This window comes from Leopardus geoffroyi, chromosome A2 (assembly GCF_018350155.1).
Source record: "Leopardus geoffroyi isolate Oge1 chromosome A2, O.geoffroyi_Oge1_pat1.0, whole genome shotgun sequence".
Taxonomy (NCBI): Eukaryota; Metazoa; Chordata; class Mammalia; order Carnivora; family Felidae; genus Leopardus; species Leopardus geoffroyi.
The window spans coordinates 13,951,621-13,967,568 of record NC_059331.1 but is presented as its reverse complement, the minus strand read 5'-3'; the positions used below and the strand labels follow the sequence as shown (position 1 = coordinate 13,967,568).

Here is a 15,948-nt window from a genome sequence, read left to right as displayed (position 1 = left end):
AATTCTCTGTCTTCAGTTGGAGCCTCCCTTGGATGGGTCTGGGTCTGGCTCAGAACCCCCTCAGCCCCACTGCCTGGGCTGGGCTGCCTTCCACATGGCCCCAACATGTGGACACCCTGCTCACAGCCTTTCTGGGTTCCACTGCCCAGACAGACGTCCAACATAGTGTGGTCCGACCTCACGTTACCCGATCCTCACCTCACGCTGCGTGCTCCAGCAGCCTGTGTCCCCGTTCCCTGTGTGCCACCCCCCAGCCCCCAGCCACAGGCTCTTTAGGCAGCCACACTGCCTGCCTCCTCCAGGGTGGCCCTGCAACTGCGCCCTCTCCTGGTGCTGCCTGGGAGGGCTGGGACAGCCCTTACTCCATCTCCAGAGCTGGCAGCTCAGTCAGCTAGACTCAGGGTCCTGCAGTCATCCCCCACTCCCGTCCTCTGGGTAAAAGATATCTGCCGTCCATGTTTGTCCACTGACAAGGGCCGGCGATGTGGGGAGCCGAGCCGGCCACGCTCTCGGTATACTCTGTCCACCAGCCCGTGGTGCCGGGTGGTTCGGCTGGTGTCCAGGCCCGAGGACTGGAAGGGTGTCTGGGCGAGGGGAGGGGTAGGGGAGAAGGAGACCAGAAAAGAGAGAGAAACCCAAACAGTTATCAGCTGTGGCCTAAGATCCAACCCAGCTCTGCCCCCAGGATCTGACCTCAGGGCCCCCCGCTCCTGAGACACCCTTTGTCACCACTCTGCAGCCCAGACGGGCTTCCTCCTGCAGCCAGGGCCCCCAGCCTTTAGCACTGCCAGGGTAGGGACGAGCTGGGGATCCTGGGTGCCGGGTGGCAGGCGTGCAGTGCGGCCGGCATGCACGGGCCAGGCAGAGCAGCACAAGCTCGGGGCCCGGTGCCGGCTGGGGTGCCAGGGGTGCAGACGGCCCAAGCGCCCCCCAGCCTCGCCAGGTGCAGACAGGCCTCCGCCTTCTCTCTCTGGGCCCGGCTGGCCTCCTCTCCCCACCTACGTCATCCCCGGAGGGGCCTGCCAAGAGACAGCCCCCAGGGCTTCCAGCCGAGGACGTCAAGGGGCCCACCTGGCCAAGTGCTGGCTCCCCAGAGGCTCCTTATTGAGCCCTGGCTGGTTTTGATTGAGATAAGCCCCCACTCGCCCTCCCCCAGCACCTCATCCCTTTACCACTGGAGCCAAGTGCAAGCACTTTCCGGAGCCCTGGCCCACGGCTTGGTGGAAGGGGCTTCCTTCCAGCACCTGGGCCTGGCACGAGGCCCCCGGCCAGATCCTGCTCTCTCTCCCAGCTCCATGCCCCTGGGGCCCCTGGGAGCCTGCTCCCTGCCTTCCCTGGTGCCATGGGGCTCCTCACCACCTGACTGGGCCGAGACTGGCAATCTTAGCCAGCTCCGGAGGCAGCCGGTCCCCCCCACCCGGCCATCTGGCCCTTGAGCCCTTCTGTCTTCTCTGGGCAGCCAGGCAAAAGCAATTTCCTTCCGGAAGACTGCCACTGGCTGGAATCACTGCTCTTCCCTACCCGTCCAAATGCCTGAGCCAGTGTTCAGGGCTGACTGCTCTCCCCGGAGTCTGGGGCCCCCTGTCTCTCTCTGACCCAGAAAGGACCCTGCCAGCTTGGGTCTTTTTACACTTTTTGCCGCCAAAGGGCCTTGGGCCTGAGAGACTTCAGTGGCCGAAGGAAGGTGGGAACCTTGCCATCCAGGCACAAACAACAGAGGGCAGGGGCTGTTCATCTCCTCCCAGAGACGCCTAGAAGGCCAGAGGGGAAACCAAGACAGCTGAAGCAGAGCCAGAGGCAGAGAGAAGCTCGGGCCCGGCCACAGCCCAGCTCACCAGGCTGCACCTAGGATCCACACACACGTAAGTGTGCATGTGTCACAGGAACGAACCATGCAGCATTGATGCCCATGCTCGGATCCCCCAGGCGGGGGTCTCTCGACGCAACCACACGCACTTCCCCATACGGGGCAGGGGGAGGTGCAGAGTGGATCCACTTCTGTTTGGCGGACAGGACACATCCCGCCAGGCCACTGGGGGACCACGCAGTGATACCCAGCACCCGCGCACGTGCCAGGGACGCCAAGGCCTCAGCCCAGGGGCTCATTTACCAGAGAGACAGGAGCCGCTGCCAGGGCCTCCCCCAGATATCCGCTGGGCTGAAAATGCAAAGAACCGAGACTTTGAGACACTCCTGCCTCATCCGGCCCCCCAGTGGGATGCCCGCCAGGCCCCAGTATACCCTTGGCCCGAGGGGGCTCTATGCCAGCCCTAGGCAGGGCCGTACTGGGGGGCTGCCCAGAGAGATGCTCTCCTTGAGGGAGAAGGGGATGGGGGAAACAGAGGAAGAGGAGAGGCGGGAAGAGGGGAGAAAACTCGAATTAGGAAGGGCCTTGACAAAGAGGTCAGGCTCCTGGAGCACGTTCAGGATCAGCGCAACGGCTCCACGTGTCTGCTCCAGCGAGGAGGCCATCTGAGGAGGGTCATGCTCCGAGGTGCCCAGGGGAGGCAGAGCTGAGCCAGGTGGACCCAACCTGAGTCCAGGTGCCCTGCTGCACGCCAGCAGCGTTGTGGGAGGAGTAGGAGCTGGGGAGTGACTCGGGTGGGTGGGGGACTGAGCTCCATGAGGGACGAGTCTGGCTACACCTGGCCTGTCAACACATGGACAGACGTGGCTGTTTCTGAGGCCCTGTCCCAGCAAAGGGGCGGGTGTGTGGCCGTCTGATGGACCTGTCCCTACAGAGCCCAGACAAGCTGGGGATGGCCCCGGCTCTTGGCCCTGCTCCCAGGCCCACCTTGCCCCTGCTTCCACCTGCAGACCAGGGTCAGGGCAGAGCTTGGGGTAAGAAGCCAGCCCTGAGCCCAGGCAATGGGCCTTATCTCTCATTATTTATGATAAGGACGTGCACAGCGGCTGTGTGGCCTCCGGGAGCCGCGTTGTGTGCGCCTCTGCCAAGAAACGTTCGCAGACAAGTGGGGTCAGGCCACAGGGCCTCCTTCTGAGAATTGCTGGGCTTGCGGATTAGTGAGGCAGGATGGAGCCAAGCCCCAGAGGCCCCGAGCGGTTCCCGATGCCGCACAGCCGGCCAACAGGTGTAGCGGCTGCCGAAACACTCTCGGCCAGACCACAGCCTTGCTGTGGGCTCTGCTGACAGGGGACAGGCAAGGGCCAGGCCATCTCGGGGACAGGAAAAGAGTAGGTGGGGGCAGGGTGAGGCGGGCTGCGGCAATTATCTGGTGACCCCAGCTATCCACTGCGGCCGACACACATGCTTTCTTGCTCTGTGACCAGGGTGGGGCCCAGATGTGACACGTACCAGGTGGGAGGCTGTGTGGGGGCATGGGGGCTCACCTGGAAGGGCAGATCCACGGTGCCACTCCCGATCTGGTTCACGTTAGGCAGGGACCCGCCGTAGTACTGGCCACGGCTTGGGCCCAGCTGCAGGTACTGAGACTTCTGGAGCTGGAGCTGCAAAAGAAGCCCGCAGCTACAGCGGGGGCTGGAAGCCCACCCGTGCAAATCATGAAGAGCGCCACCCCAGGGGCCCAGAAAGGAACCGAGCGGTGGGCCAACGGCAGCAGTCGCAGAGGGTGCGGGACCCTTTGACTCTGATACTCAAAGGAGCCAGGTGTCTCTCCACCCAAAATGGCAGAATCAGCTACCCAGGATGCCCCAGGCAGCTCTCCCTAGGTAGGGCAGTGTGCCCTGTGGGCGGGGGGCTGCCTCCATGAACTTGGGGAACCTTGCTGGTTCACTCGCACGATTTGTGAATGAGCAAGAGAGTATTGGGCAGATCTGGAGCCTACAGCCTGTGGAGGAGGCCCCTCACCCACCCAGGGGAGCCATTTCTCATCACAGCCAAAGGCTGCATTCCCGGGGCGCGGGCCAGAGGCTGCGAATTGACACCCGGACACAGGAGAAACTGTCTTTCCAATGGCCTGAATCAGAGGGGCCGTCTCAGAAGCACAGCCCTGGCTTTCAAAGCGCAGGATGTGTGATCCCTCCGGCAGCACACACAGGGCAGGCAGGTCTGCCAGACCCCGCCTGAGTTCTAAGGGGTCCTGCCCAAGCCCCCAGGCTCCATCTGCCTGTCTCGCGGGCCTCACCGGAGCTGGGGCCAGTGGAGGGCCTTCGTCTGGGATGGCCGAATGCCTGCACGGGCCTCTACCCGTCACTCACGTGGGGATCTGTCCCACTGGGCCACACCTCAGAACCAGCAGCCCAGCCCCCTGGCCGGCCGTGGCTGCCTCGGAGTGAAGCTGGGACCTGGCCTCGTCTCCCTTGAACAGCCGATTCCACTTTCCTGGGAATAACAGCAGATGCCCCTGACATGGTCAGTGCCACTCATGGCCCCCAGGACTGAAGGCTGAAGGTCCACGACGCCTGTCACGCCGGCTCTGGGAGACAGACGTCATGTCCGAGGGGTGGTGGCTGGGCATGCAGGGAGGGTGGGCGTCTGCTCCGGCCCCGGCTGGGGCGGTTGCTAGGGTCGACACTGTGTACACAACAAGGCCGGCTCACGTTCCTTCACAAACAGCTCCTGGCAGCGCTCCGTGAGCTGGCTGCCCGCGCCGCCCCGCTCTCCCACGCCGGCCCCTGCTTCCTGGGGGGCCTGGGATACTGGAGAGGGAAGCGAGGCTCAGGAACTGGCCGCCCGCCCAGCAGAGCACCTCACCCAGGTAAACAGCTGTTTCCTGCAAGCTGTGGTGGGGTCAGAAGGGAGAATGACCTTGTTCCATCCTTTGCGGGTGGTTCTTGGGGTCTGCGGGGCCCAGCCCAGGGTCTGTCTCCAATGGCTGGAGACGCTCACCATGAATACCCCGCTGTGTCCCTCTCACCCCACAGTCATGCAAGATGAAACAGGCCAGCCCCCAGCCAGGGGAAGAGGGAGACTAAATACAGGGGGGCCCACTCCCGCCTAGGCACAAGTCATCTCAGACCCAAGACACTCCACATGCTTCCTTGTGTCTGAGCCTTATGGCAGAAGCCTGCATTGCACCCACCTCTCAAGAACCATGTGGCCCCCTTCTTGGCCTTGGTTTCCCCCTCCCTAGTTGTCCAAGAGTGTGTAGGAATGCATGGCATGTGACACAGAAGTGCTTACACTACATGCATTTTTGTCACAGGCTGAGCTGCCAGCTCTGGGACCCTAGCATCCTGTCCAAGCACTCCACAAAGCTGCCATGTTCCAGGCCTCTAGAGAGCCTGGCGTTGGGGATGATCTACAGGACTGGGAACTGACAGGATGCTCTTGACTCACATGCTGCTGCAACACCAGCCCTTCCAGGCCCCACCTCTATCTGAGTCTTTCTTTCCAGCAGCGGCCTCCCCACCCAACTCCCCTTTGCTATAGGACTGTCAGGCTTTGGAGTACAGCCTCTGGGTTTGGAGTAGAAGCTGTGTGGGGCCCTGCTCTTCCTTTGGGGGACCTTGTGCCTGTCCTTGGTTGCATATTGGCTATGTAGAAAAGGCCTAGAGAAGTCTGACCTTTGTCCCCAGCTCCTGGGAGGTGGAAGCCCTCTGAACATCCTGCCTGGCAGGACTATCTTTGTTTGCCTGGGGTCTTGGTCCACACCGGGTGGTCTATGCCGACAGTGTGATTTAGGATCTTGCGCCATGTGGAATCAGCTCGCCTTCTGCGAGGACTAGACGTGGAGGTCACCCATGTGGCAGTCAGCCAGGTCCCTATGAGTCCAGTAAAAACCCTGGACACGGAGGCTCAGGGGAGCACCCGTGGCTGGCAGTACACCATGCGTGTTGTTCACACTTTGGTGCTGGGAAAAGTACAAGCTGTCCACACGACCCCACAGAGAGGGGACGACTGGAAGTTCCATGCATGGAACGCTCCTGGATACCACCCCAGACACCCCTTCCCTCTGCTGACTGTAATCTGTCCTTTCACTCTTAATAAACCGTAACTGTGAGTGTAACAGCTTCCGGTGAATCCTGAGTCCATCCTCCCAGTTGACCTGAGTGTGGTCTTGGGGACCCCCTAACTTTGCAAGAGCTGCCTGCCCTCCTGTGCCTGGCCAGGAACTCCAAGGAGCAGAGTACTGAGGTGAGAAGATGCCAGCCTAGGGCTCTGCCCCAAGGACCTGTTGCCTCAGAGGGTGCAAAGGAAGGAAAAACAGCAGAGTGAAACCATCAGGCAGGACCTGATGAGCTGCTGAATGTTAAAGCTCATGCCTCTTCCTGTTGCCAAGCCAGTCTCTCATGCATCCTTCCACACAGCAGCCCTCACTCCGTGTCCCCACAACGGCACTTGCCCCTGACCTCGCCAAAAGAGCTCTATAAACCCAGCATCCAAGCCAGGGCCTGTCGCTCAGCAGCACCTGCTCATGGAACAAACAATGTATGAACACGTTAGTGAATCAATGAATACCACTGTTCCTGCTCTCAGGGGCTGCCTTTCACAAGCCAGGGAACAGCCCATCTGGAGGCACATAGGGCTTTTCAGAAGGCCAACACAACTCCCCAAACTATTAGAGGCTCAAGGTCAAAATAGGGCTTGGATGCCTTCTTCTCCCCCTACCTCATCCTCATGGCTGTTGGAAAAGGGCAGTGCAGACAGCAAACTGAGGCCCAGACAAGGTTGTCATATGCTGGAGGCCACCTGCTACAATAGGAGACCTGCATCTCCCAGGGTTCCTCCCTGCTTATGGCCTGTGGGTCAGATAGCCGAGGGTCTGAGTCCAGGCTCCCCGATTATGAGTGGACCCCATTCCAGATATAGAGAGCCTGGGCTGAGGGTGTGTGGGTACCCCATTACCCATGCTTTTGCCATAACCTGACCTCTGCTCTCCCCATTCCTTGGTCCCAAAGCACCCTGAGTTTGTACACCCCCAGGGCCTTGGCCTGTGATGGCCCCCCTTCCATGCCCATCCCACAGGGCCTCCCTGACACCCCACTCAAGGAGCAGTCCCCCCTCCCCCCACCCCAGTCACTATCATATCAGCCTCTGGTTTTTTAAGTTTATTTTGAGACAGACAGAGTGCAAGTGAGGGTATGTGGGGAGGGAGGGGGGAGAGAGACAGAGAGAGACAGAGAGACAGAGAATCGCAAGCAGGCTCCATGCTGCCAGCACAGAGCCCAACATGGAGCTTGAACCCACGGAACCATGAGATCATGATGTAAGTCTAAATCAAGAATCGGACACTTAACTGAGCCACCCAGGTGCCCCTGTTTTTGTTGTTTTTAATAAAGTTTTCATTGTAGAAGTTTTAGGTTTACAGAAAACCTGCAAAGATGGTACACAGTTCCCCAACATCCCTCACCCAGCTTTCCCTAAAAGCCATCCTCCTGCCTTACTGGGGCAAAATTAAGAAAGTGACAGTGGGGCAGCACCCCTGGATGACCCAGACCCCACTCATGTAAAGCCTCCCAATTCGTCTAATAGTGTTTGCTGTATTGGAAATGCCCTTGACCCTGTCCACCACTCCCTCTGGTCTCCACCAGACAGCAGGTGCCCAAGACTCATGGTCTGCTGGTCACACTGTGTCCAGTGCCAGGCTTCTGTGTAGTCATGCTGGACCTCCAGTAAGTACTGCCACATGTCTGCCTCACCTCCCACCATCACTGGTCCTTCCAGAACAATATTCCAAGTCCAGGCCTCTCAAACCCTCTTGCTCTCAGGTTTGACCCAACTGACCAAGCAGCATCAGGCCCTGGGGTCAGAGGTATCTCAGGGCTGAGGCCAGCAGGGCCACGATGGACGGCCAGGAAGCACAGTGCAGACCTCGGCTACCTTGTGCTCAGCATCTTCCCACTCCAAGCACTTCAGATGGCACCCCAGGGGTCCCTGAGCCCCCCTCATGGGCACAGAGCCCTTCCCAAGTCTCAGCACACTTGCTATCACACGGGTCCTACCTTCCGTGTCCCGGGGCTACCATAACAACTGACCACAAACAAGGTGGCTTGAAACAGGGTAGCTTAAAACAATAGGAACTTACCCTCTCACAGTTTAGGGGGTAGAAGTGCAAAGTCAAGGGGTGGGCAGGGTTGGTTTCTTCTTGAGGCTCTAAGGGAGAGTCTGTCCCAGGCCCTGGTGGCTCTGTTGTTCCTGTGCTTGTGGCCACACATTCCTTCGGTCTCTGCCTTTGTCCCCATGTGGCCTCCCCCTGTGTCTGCCTCAAATCTCCCTCTCCTTTCTCTAACATCTGTCACCAGATTCAGGCCCCACCCTAATCAAGAATGATCTCGGGGTGCCTGGGTGACTCATTCGGTTAAGTGTTGGACTCTTGACTTTGGCTCAGGTCATGATCTCATGGTCATGGGATCGAGCCCCACATCTGGCTCTGCCCTGACAGCGTAGAGCCTGCTTGGGATTCTCTCTCTCCCTCTCTGCCCCTCCCCTGCTTGCTTGCATGCCCCCCCCCCAAAAAATAAATAAATAAATAAACATTAAAAAAAATGATTTCATTTTGAGTCCCTTAATTGCATCTGCAAAGACCCTCCTACCAATAAGGTCACATTCCCAGGTTCTGGGATAAACACACAGACACACCTTTTGGGGGGACGCAATTCAGCCCTAAGACAAGTCCTCCGAGGGGAGCACCAGCACACTCCACTTTCCGGATGTGAAAAGTGAGGCTTGGCAGGCAACGGGACTGTCCGAGGTCACCCAGCTTGGAGGCGACTGAGGAGGGCACAGACTCTACTCCTGGAACTTAACCCCTGCATGACCCTGCAGACCAGCAGGTGGCTGGCACCACGGAGTGTCAGAGGCCACGTGGCATCGTGGATGAGAGCACATCAGCTCCTCGAAGCTTCCAGTCAGAGCATGAATCGCAAGTCCACACACTGACTCCGTCAAGGTGGGATCCAGCGCAAACTTCTCTGTAAAAAGCCCCTTTGGGTCCTGCCTCAGCCCAGGGCCCCTCGTTTCCAGGCAGGGCACCCCCACCTCCTGATACAGCCCGGGCCTGGGACACCTCACTCCACTAGCCCACACAAAGTCCTCTCCCCTCTCTCCCACACTGACACCCATTCCCTGTGCAGAGCCCTATGTAAATGGTGGCTTCTCCAGCCTCTCCCAGCCCCATCTTGCTGATCCTCGGGCACCGCGCACATCCCCCACCTCTGTCCATGCCCACACCCCTGCTGGACGCCTCCCCTCAACCCTGGCAGAGTGGAAGCCACAAAGCTGGGGAACGGGGGCGGCCAGGAGCCCTGGGAAGGTGTGCCATGACAAACACAGACACTTCTCCAGGGCAGCCCCCAGGCCTCCAGGGCCCTGCAGATGATGCAGATGCACCCCTACCTGCCAGCCCCTCCCGTCCTCTCTAGATGAAGCTGGCCTTGGCTCCCCCCACCCACCACCCCTCCCAGCAATTGCCATGGCAACAGGCTGGCCTTCTAATGAGATTAAGGGGAGCGGGCATGCTGAAGGCTGAGCTCTGTCCTCCTGCAAAGCCAAGCAGGCTTGGGGGCCATACTGCCGAGGGCCAGGGAGGAGCTGTGTGCTCTGAGCAGACCTTAGTTTCGCCCTCTCACCAAAAAAAGGCCGGCACAGTCTGGCCCTCTGCTCGCCACCAGCCAAGTAGGACGATGCCTCAGGCTGTTTGCAGTGGCACTTCCTCCTCCACTGGGTCAGCCCAACACTACGCACCTCCGCTCCACCTCCACGGGATCACCTCCTCCACAGTTCACTGTCCAAAACCTCCTGATCGAGCACTGCCTGTCTCCTCTCGTCAGACCGTGGTATCCACATGAGGAACCTGCTGTCTGGATGAACATGTGAGTATAGAAACAGTTGGTGGATGCACTCAGAGTCCCAGGCAGGGATGATTTTTCTCCTGCATCCACACGGGGAGTACCTGCCCCCTCTCAGGGAAACTGAGGCCCAAGGGAGAAGGGCCAGCTGCCCAAGTGCGCAGGCAAGGAACCACCCACGCGAGGAAGGTAGCGAGTGAATGCCTTCTTGAGTGCAAGACACTTCGGGGACCAGAGCACAGAGCAAGACCCCAGGAGGTACACGCACCTGGCCCAAAGTCCTGCACCTCAATCCTCCCCTGGTGGAGCCTTCCGAAGGCTGCCAATAGCAGAAAGGCCCCTGAATGGGCCACCTGTAGGGGATGCTCCCTGAGACGAAGGGACCAGAGTTTTGGCAGGTTCTCCCAGCAGCCATGGTGGCATGCGGACGGAGCCCCCGAGAACCCCTGAAGGGATGTGATTCTGAGTCACGTGGAGCTGCCAGTGGGTTTTCTGGGGTCATGGCTCCCTGACACGTGTGCATACCCCAGTCTGTGTGGCTACGTCCCTCCAGGTTCCTTCCAAAGCCTGACCCCAAGAGGCTCCCCAGTCTCAGCTCAGGCACGAGGCAGTGAATTTGGGGAGGGCAGACAGCCCCTCCCAGGCTCCACTCATCAACGTGGGCCCCGACGCTGCACAGATGATTTCAAGTGACGTGTGCTGTGGACACCTCATTGAGGCCACAGAGGATGGACTCCAAACACCCCAGGCAGAGTCACCCCGGGGAAAGAAGAACCAAGGGCCGCTCGCTCCAACCAAGGATTCTCAGCCCCTGCCCTGTGGCCACTGAGAGACCAGCAGTGTGACCACTCATGTCACATGTCCATGGGACACACCATCTCTCCCACGGCTCCCCATGCCTCCCCAGCCCTCTCTGGAAAGGACTGGAAACCTGGGGTTCTGAGGGAGACAGCTGTGCACGCACAGGTGCCAAACCAAGAAGGCCCACGACTGCTTTTTCTGTCTTCCTGAACTTTTTTATCGAAGTCAAATTAATATAACGTAAAATAAACCATTTTAACATGTACGATTCAGTGGCACACAGTTATACGTTACACATGAGGTCATACGCAACCATCACCTCCATCTAGGTCCAGAACACTTCCATCACCCCGAAAGGAGGCTCCATCCCGTTGCCTGTCATTCCCTCTCCTCCTCTCCCTCCCCCACCCCGTGGCAACCACCAACCTGCCTTCAGTCTCTATGGACTTGCCTGTTCTGGACGTTTCACATAAGTGGAATCACATAACGTGGCTTTTTGTGACTGGCTTCTTTCACTTAACACAATGTTTTTTTTGTTTTTGTTTTTGTTTTTTAAAAAATAATCTCATGCCCAACGTGGGGCTCAAACTCATAACCCCAAGATCAAGAGTCACTCACTCCGCTGGCTGAGCCAGCCAGACGCCCTCACTCAGCCCAGTGTTTCTAAGGTTTATCCGTGTTGTAGCACGTGTCAGTGCTCCGTTCATTTTTGTGGCCGAGTTATAGTCCATGATACAGATGGACCCCATTCCGTCCACCAGTTCAGCTGTTGAAGGACACTTGGGTCATTTCTGCCCTTTGGTGATTGTTGACTGGTGCTGCTGCGAACTGAACAGGTGAGTACGAGCGTCTATTTGAATCCCTGTATTCAAGTCTCCAGGTATATACCTAGGAGTGGAGTGCCCGGGTCACATGGTAATTCTGTATCTATCTCGTTCAGGAACTGCCAGACTTGTCCACTGCACCATTTTACATTCCCACCAGTAGTGGTCAAGACTTCCATTTCTCCACATCCTCACCCACACTTGGTTTCTGCCACCTGATGAGTGTGAGGTGGTCTTTTGCAGTGGTTTTGATTTGCATTTCCCCGATGACTAATGGTGTGAACTTTGCATGCACTTACTGGCCATCTGTGTATCACCTTTGCAGAAATGTCTATTTGAGTCTTTTGCCCATTTTAAAACCGGGCTGTTGGGGTGCCTGGGTGGCTCAGTCAGTTAAGCATCCGACTCTTGATCTTGGCTCAGGTCATGATCTCAAGACTCATGGGTTCGAGCCCAGTGCCAGGCTCTGCGCTGACAGTGTGGAGCCTGCTTGGGATTCTCTCTCTCTCTCTCTCTGCCCCTCCCTCGCTCATGTTCTATCTCTCTCAAAGTAAATAAATAAGCATTAAACAAAACAAAACAAAACAAAACAAAACAAAACAAAACTAGGCTGTCTTTTTCTTGTTGAGTTCCAAGAGTTCTATATGTATCCTGGATATTAATCTCTCATTGGCTACGTGGTTTGCAAATATTTCCTCCCATTCTGTGGGTTGTCTTGTTACTTTCCTCGTGGTCTTCTGACACACAAACATTTTTAATGTTGAGAGAATCCAATTGGTCTATTTTTCTTTTGTGGCTTATACTTTCAGTGTCCTGTCTAAAAACCCATCACCTTATCCAGGTCCGGGACTATATACACCTATGCTCCCTTCTAGGAGTTTTAGAGATTCAGTTCTTACGTTTAGGTCTTTGGTACGCTGAGAGTTAATTCCCGTGTAAGTCTGCTGCTGCCCCACTCTCACCCACTGCCGGCCGAGAGGGCTCTGCAGCAGCGAGGAGCGCCAGGCTGGCCCCGCGGAAGCGTGCTGGTACGCTGGAGTTGCTCATCAAACGTCTGCTGGGCGCGGGAGGGAATGCTGAATGAATGAGGGAATGAATGAAAGCGTCACAGGCGTGTGGCCGAGCGTGGATTCCAGGCTGAGTCACCCCTGCCCCCGGCCCCCTGGCCGACTGAGACACTCCCCAGCTGCCTCCTCACTCGTTCCCAAAGTGTAAATACAGACCCAGATACACAAACACCGAGTGCGCCTCGGAATGCCTTTAATCAGGCTCTGTTGCCGCTGCCAAATTCCCAACCCTGGCTGAATCAGAGGGTCCTCTGTGAGCACGTCTTGTTTCCCTTGTTGGTGGCGGTTGTTGAGCACAGACGTTCCGGCTGGGATGTGTGAAGGGTCTCCCGGGGCCTGCGTGCAGCACAGCTGGCTCACGGGGGCCTCTTTCCCTGTGAAGGAGACCCCGGCCCTGCCAGCCGGCCGCGAGCCAGACCTGGGTGGGGACTTGCAACCGCTCTGAGACGGGGAGACACGGCTTCACCTCCATTTTGCAAGTGGGGGAACTGAAACACTGAAGGAAGCACAACGGGCCTGTCCCGAGGTCACCCAGCGAGAGGAAGGGGACTCGGTTACAAGCCGGGGTCTTTCTCCCGCAAATCTCAACCTCCCACGGGCAGCCCGCAAGGCCCTCCCCTGCTTTCTGCCCCCGGACCCTTGCACCCAATTCATTCTTTTCTGGAACCTTCCATGGAGCTCCTTCTCATCATTTAGGTTTCAGCCCAAATATCGTTTCCCCCAAGAAGCTCTCCTTGACCCCCTACTTCTAAAATAACCCTCTGTATTAACTCTGACCACCATCACTAAATACCACAGACTGGGCAGCTTAAACAACAGACACTTATTTCTCCCAGTTCTGGAGGCCAGGAGTCCGAGATCAGGGTGCCGTCTCTGTGAGAGCCCTCTTGCTGGCTTGCAGAAGGCCCCCTTCTCCCCTTCTCCCTGTGTCCTCACGCGGCCTTTCCCTGTGGTGCGTGTGGGTGGAGAGAACTCTCTCTTCCGCTTCTCATAAGGACGCCTGTCCTATTAGATCAGGACCCCACACTTATGACCCCAGTTCACCTTAGTCACTTCCTCCTTGCAGACCCCATCTCCACACACAGTCACACTGGAGATGAGGGCTTCTAATAAATGTGAATTTAGGGGACACAATTCAGTCCACAGCACCCTCTCATGGATATGTTGCCTGCCTGTGTCTGTCCGGCGGGCCGGCTTGCCCAGACAGCTGGGGTCCTGCTTGTCAGGTCTCTGTGGGCACCTCAGGGATGAGTGCCTACCTCCAGGAAGTGACCGGGGAGACCTATTATCTGGAACTGGAAAACTCAGCCTGAGTCCTCTGGGAACACCACCCACAGCCAGTCAGTCCCAGGCAAAGCCCAGGGGCCCCAGGAATGACCCAGCAGGAGCCCCAAGGGTCCCGGGTGGGGGGGGCCTGTGGGGAGAAACCTTCTCGGGGCCTGGCCCTGGAGAGCCCAAGAGTCAGTGAGATGAGGGTGACAAGCAGTGCGTGCCCCTCCAGGGCTACAGGGCTACCAAGACACGATGGGTGGAAAGTCGGGGCACCATTTCCAGAATCAGTTGCCCAAATACAAAATAATGCACCTGCTCACCAGGGTCGCAGGCTGGCAGATGGACGACAGTGCTGGACAGCATCTCAGGCGGCTACAAGGGAATGTGACAAAGCAGGAACAGCCCAAGGTGAATCAGCTCAGCCCCTGTACTGGGCTGACCAGTGGCCCCCAAAATTCACACCCACCTGGAACCTCAGAGTGTGATCTTGTTTGGAAATAGTTTTTGCAAATGTAATCAGGTAAGACTAAGACTCTTGAGATAAGGACACCCTGGATTTAAGGAGGTCCTTAAATCATACTACTGGTGCCCTTATAAGAGGAGGTCACAGAGGGGCACCTGGCTGGCTCAGTCGGTAGAGCGTGCGACTCTTGATCGCGGGGTGGTGAGTTCAAGCCCCACATTGTGTGTGGAAATTAGTTTTTCAAAAAGTCTTGAAAAAAGAAGAGGACACAGAAACAGGGAAAAGGCCATATGAGGATGGAGGTGGAGAGTGGGGTGATACAGCCACAGGCCCAGGAACCCCAAGGATTGCTGCAGCCACCAGAAGCTGGAGAGAGGCCTGGGACAGATTCCCCTCCAGGGTCCCCAGGAGGATCCAACCCTGCCCACGCCTTGATCTTGACTTCTAGACTCCAGAACCGTGAGAGAATAAACTTCTGTCGTTTGAAACTTCCCAGTTTATGGTTCTTTGCTATGGCAGCCCCAGAAAACTAACCCACTGGGGCTCCGGGGGAGGCAGGGCCAATCAGAGCCAAGCCCACGGCAGGTAAGGACCCTAAAATTAAACAGTTGGGGAGGGCTGACCATGGGGACCCTCAAAGAACAAGCTAGTAAGGGTCCGGGTAGAGGGAACAGCAGGGGCAGAAGTGGAGGCCCAGGGAGAGAGGGACAAAAGACAAGGTCAGGTCAGCTCTGGGAGGAAGTCACTGCGGAGGGGCAGGGAGGGTGACACTGGAGCCCAGACCAGGACAGCACAAGGGATGGTGAATGCCCGGCTGGCGGCTCGGGGGCTGATGATACCACAGTGGGCTCACCAGGCAGGGGTGGCTCACCACAGTGGCAGCTGCAGAAGGGCCCATCCCCAAGACACAGCTCCCTGTCGGCTCGTGGGAGCACTCATCGTGACCTCACACCAACCCCACACCCCCTAGATCCTAGGGGTCGCACCACGTGGAGCAACTGACCAATACCAGAGCTCAGCCCTGGCTACACATGCCTCCCTCTGGCCTGTGTCTGGGCACCACGTCCTACGGGGCTGGGGTGGGATCCAGCGAGCAGGGCCCGGGCAGCACAACTTGCCCCCCGCCGCAGCCCCTCACCCACATACCAACTGCAGGGCTGCGGCACATCAGTGTCGGACCCACAGGGGGCAAGGCACAGCAGGCCGGGAGGCTCCAGTGCCACTCACCCACCTCTGCCTTGTACGAGGCCAGGCAGGCCCAGGGGAGGCGTGAGGGCCCCAAGTGGGAGACGGGGTGGTACTTTGCGGGGTCCACACACGGCCCAAAAGCAAAGCCCAGTGCGGCCAGCAGAGCCAACTGCACGTGCAGGCTGCTTGCTGCCGTCATCTGGTGGAGGCCATGGATGACCCCGGACTGCTGAGGTGGCTTTTTACATTTCAGATTATCTGTTCCCCCTGGTTCCACGTCATGGTGTCCACGGGAGAGGAGGCCGACTGCCCCACAGGGGACAGGATGACCAGCACATGAGAGCCACCCCACACCCCATCTGTCTGAGCGCCAGGTTCCCACAGCACAACGGCGCATGCTCATTGTTGGCCAGCATCTCCGGAGAGAGGCGGCCGACCCTGGCACACATCAAGGCCCCGTCCAAAGGGCCAACAGCAGCTGGCTTCACCTGTGACTTCTGGAAGCTCTCCCGGCCTCCCAGGGCCTGCCCAGCCCTGGCCCAGCAAGAGGCTCCGGGGAGGTCACAGGGCTAGAGGGCTCATGGCCAGAGGGGCCTCGAGAATGAGGCAAACACAATCAAGT

The 15,948-nt window shown here is 58.1% G+C and overlaps 1 protein-coding gene across 10 annotated transcripts in view; it reads right to left on the bottom strand.

Moving 5' to 3' along the window:
- CRTC1 (CREB regulated transcription coactivator 1) overlaps positions 1–15,948 on the bottom strand; it is a 76,172-nt gene that overhangs the window by 31,245 nt on the left and 28,979 nt on the right. For 7 of the 10 annotated variants that reach the window (XM_045496720.1, XM_045496722.1, XM_045496723.1 and 4 more), the window contains exons 2-4: positions 3,352–3,468; positions 2,111–2,158; positions 447–584 (exon numbers count right to left, since the gene is read on the bottom strand). In XM_045496720.1, the coding sequence (XP_045352676.1) occupies positions 447–584; positions 2,111–2,158; positions 3,352–3,468 (303 nt within the window). The remainder of the gene's footprint in view (positions 1–446; positions 585–2,110; positions 2,159–3,351; positions 3,469–15,948) is intronic. The other 3 variants (XM_045496721.1, XM_045496730.1, XM_045496729.1) reach the window with 1 other exon arrangement.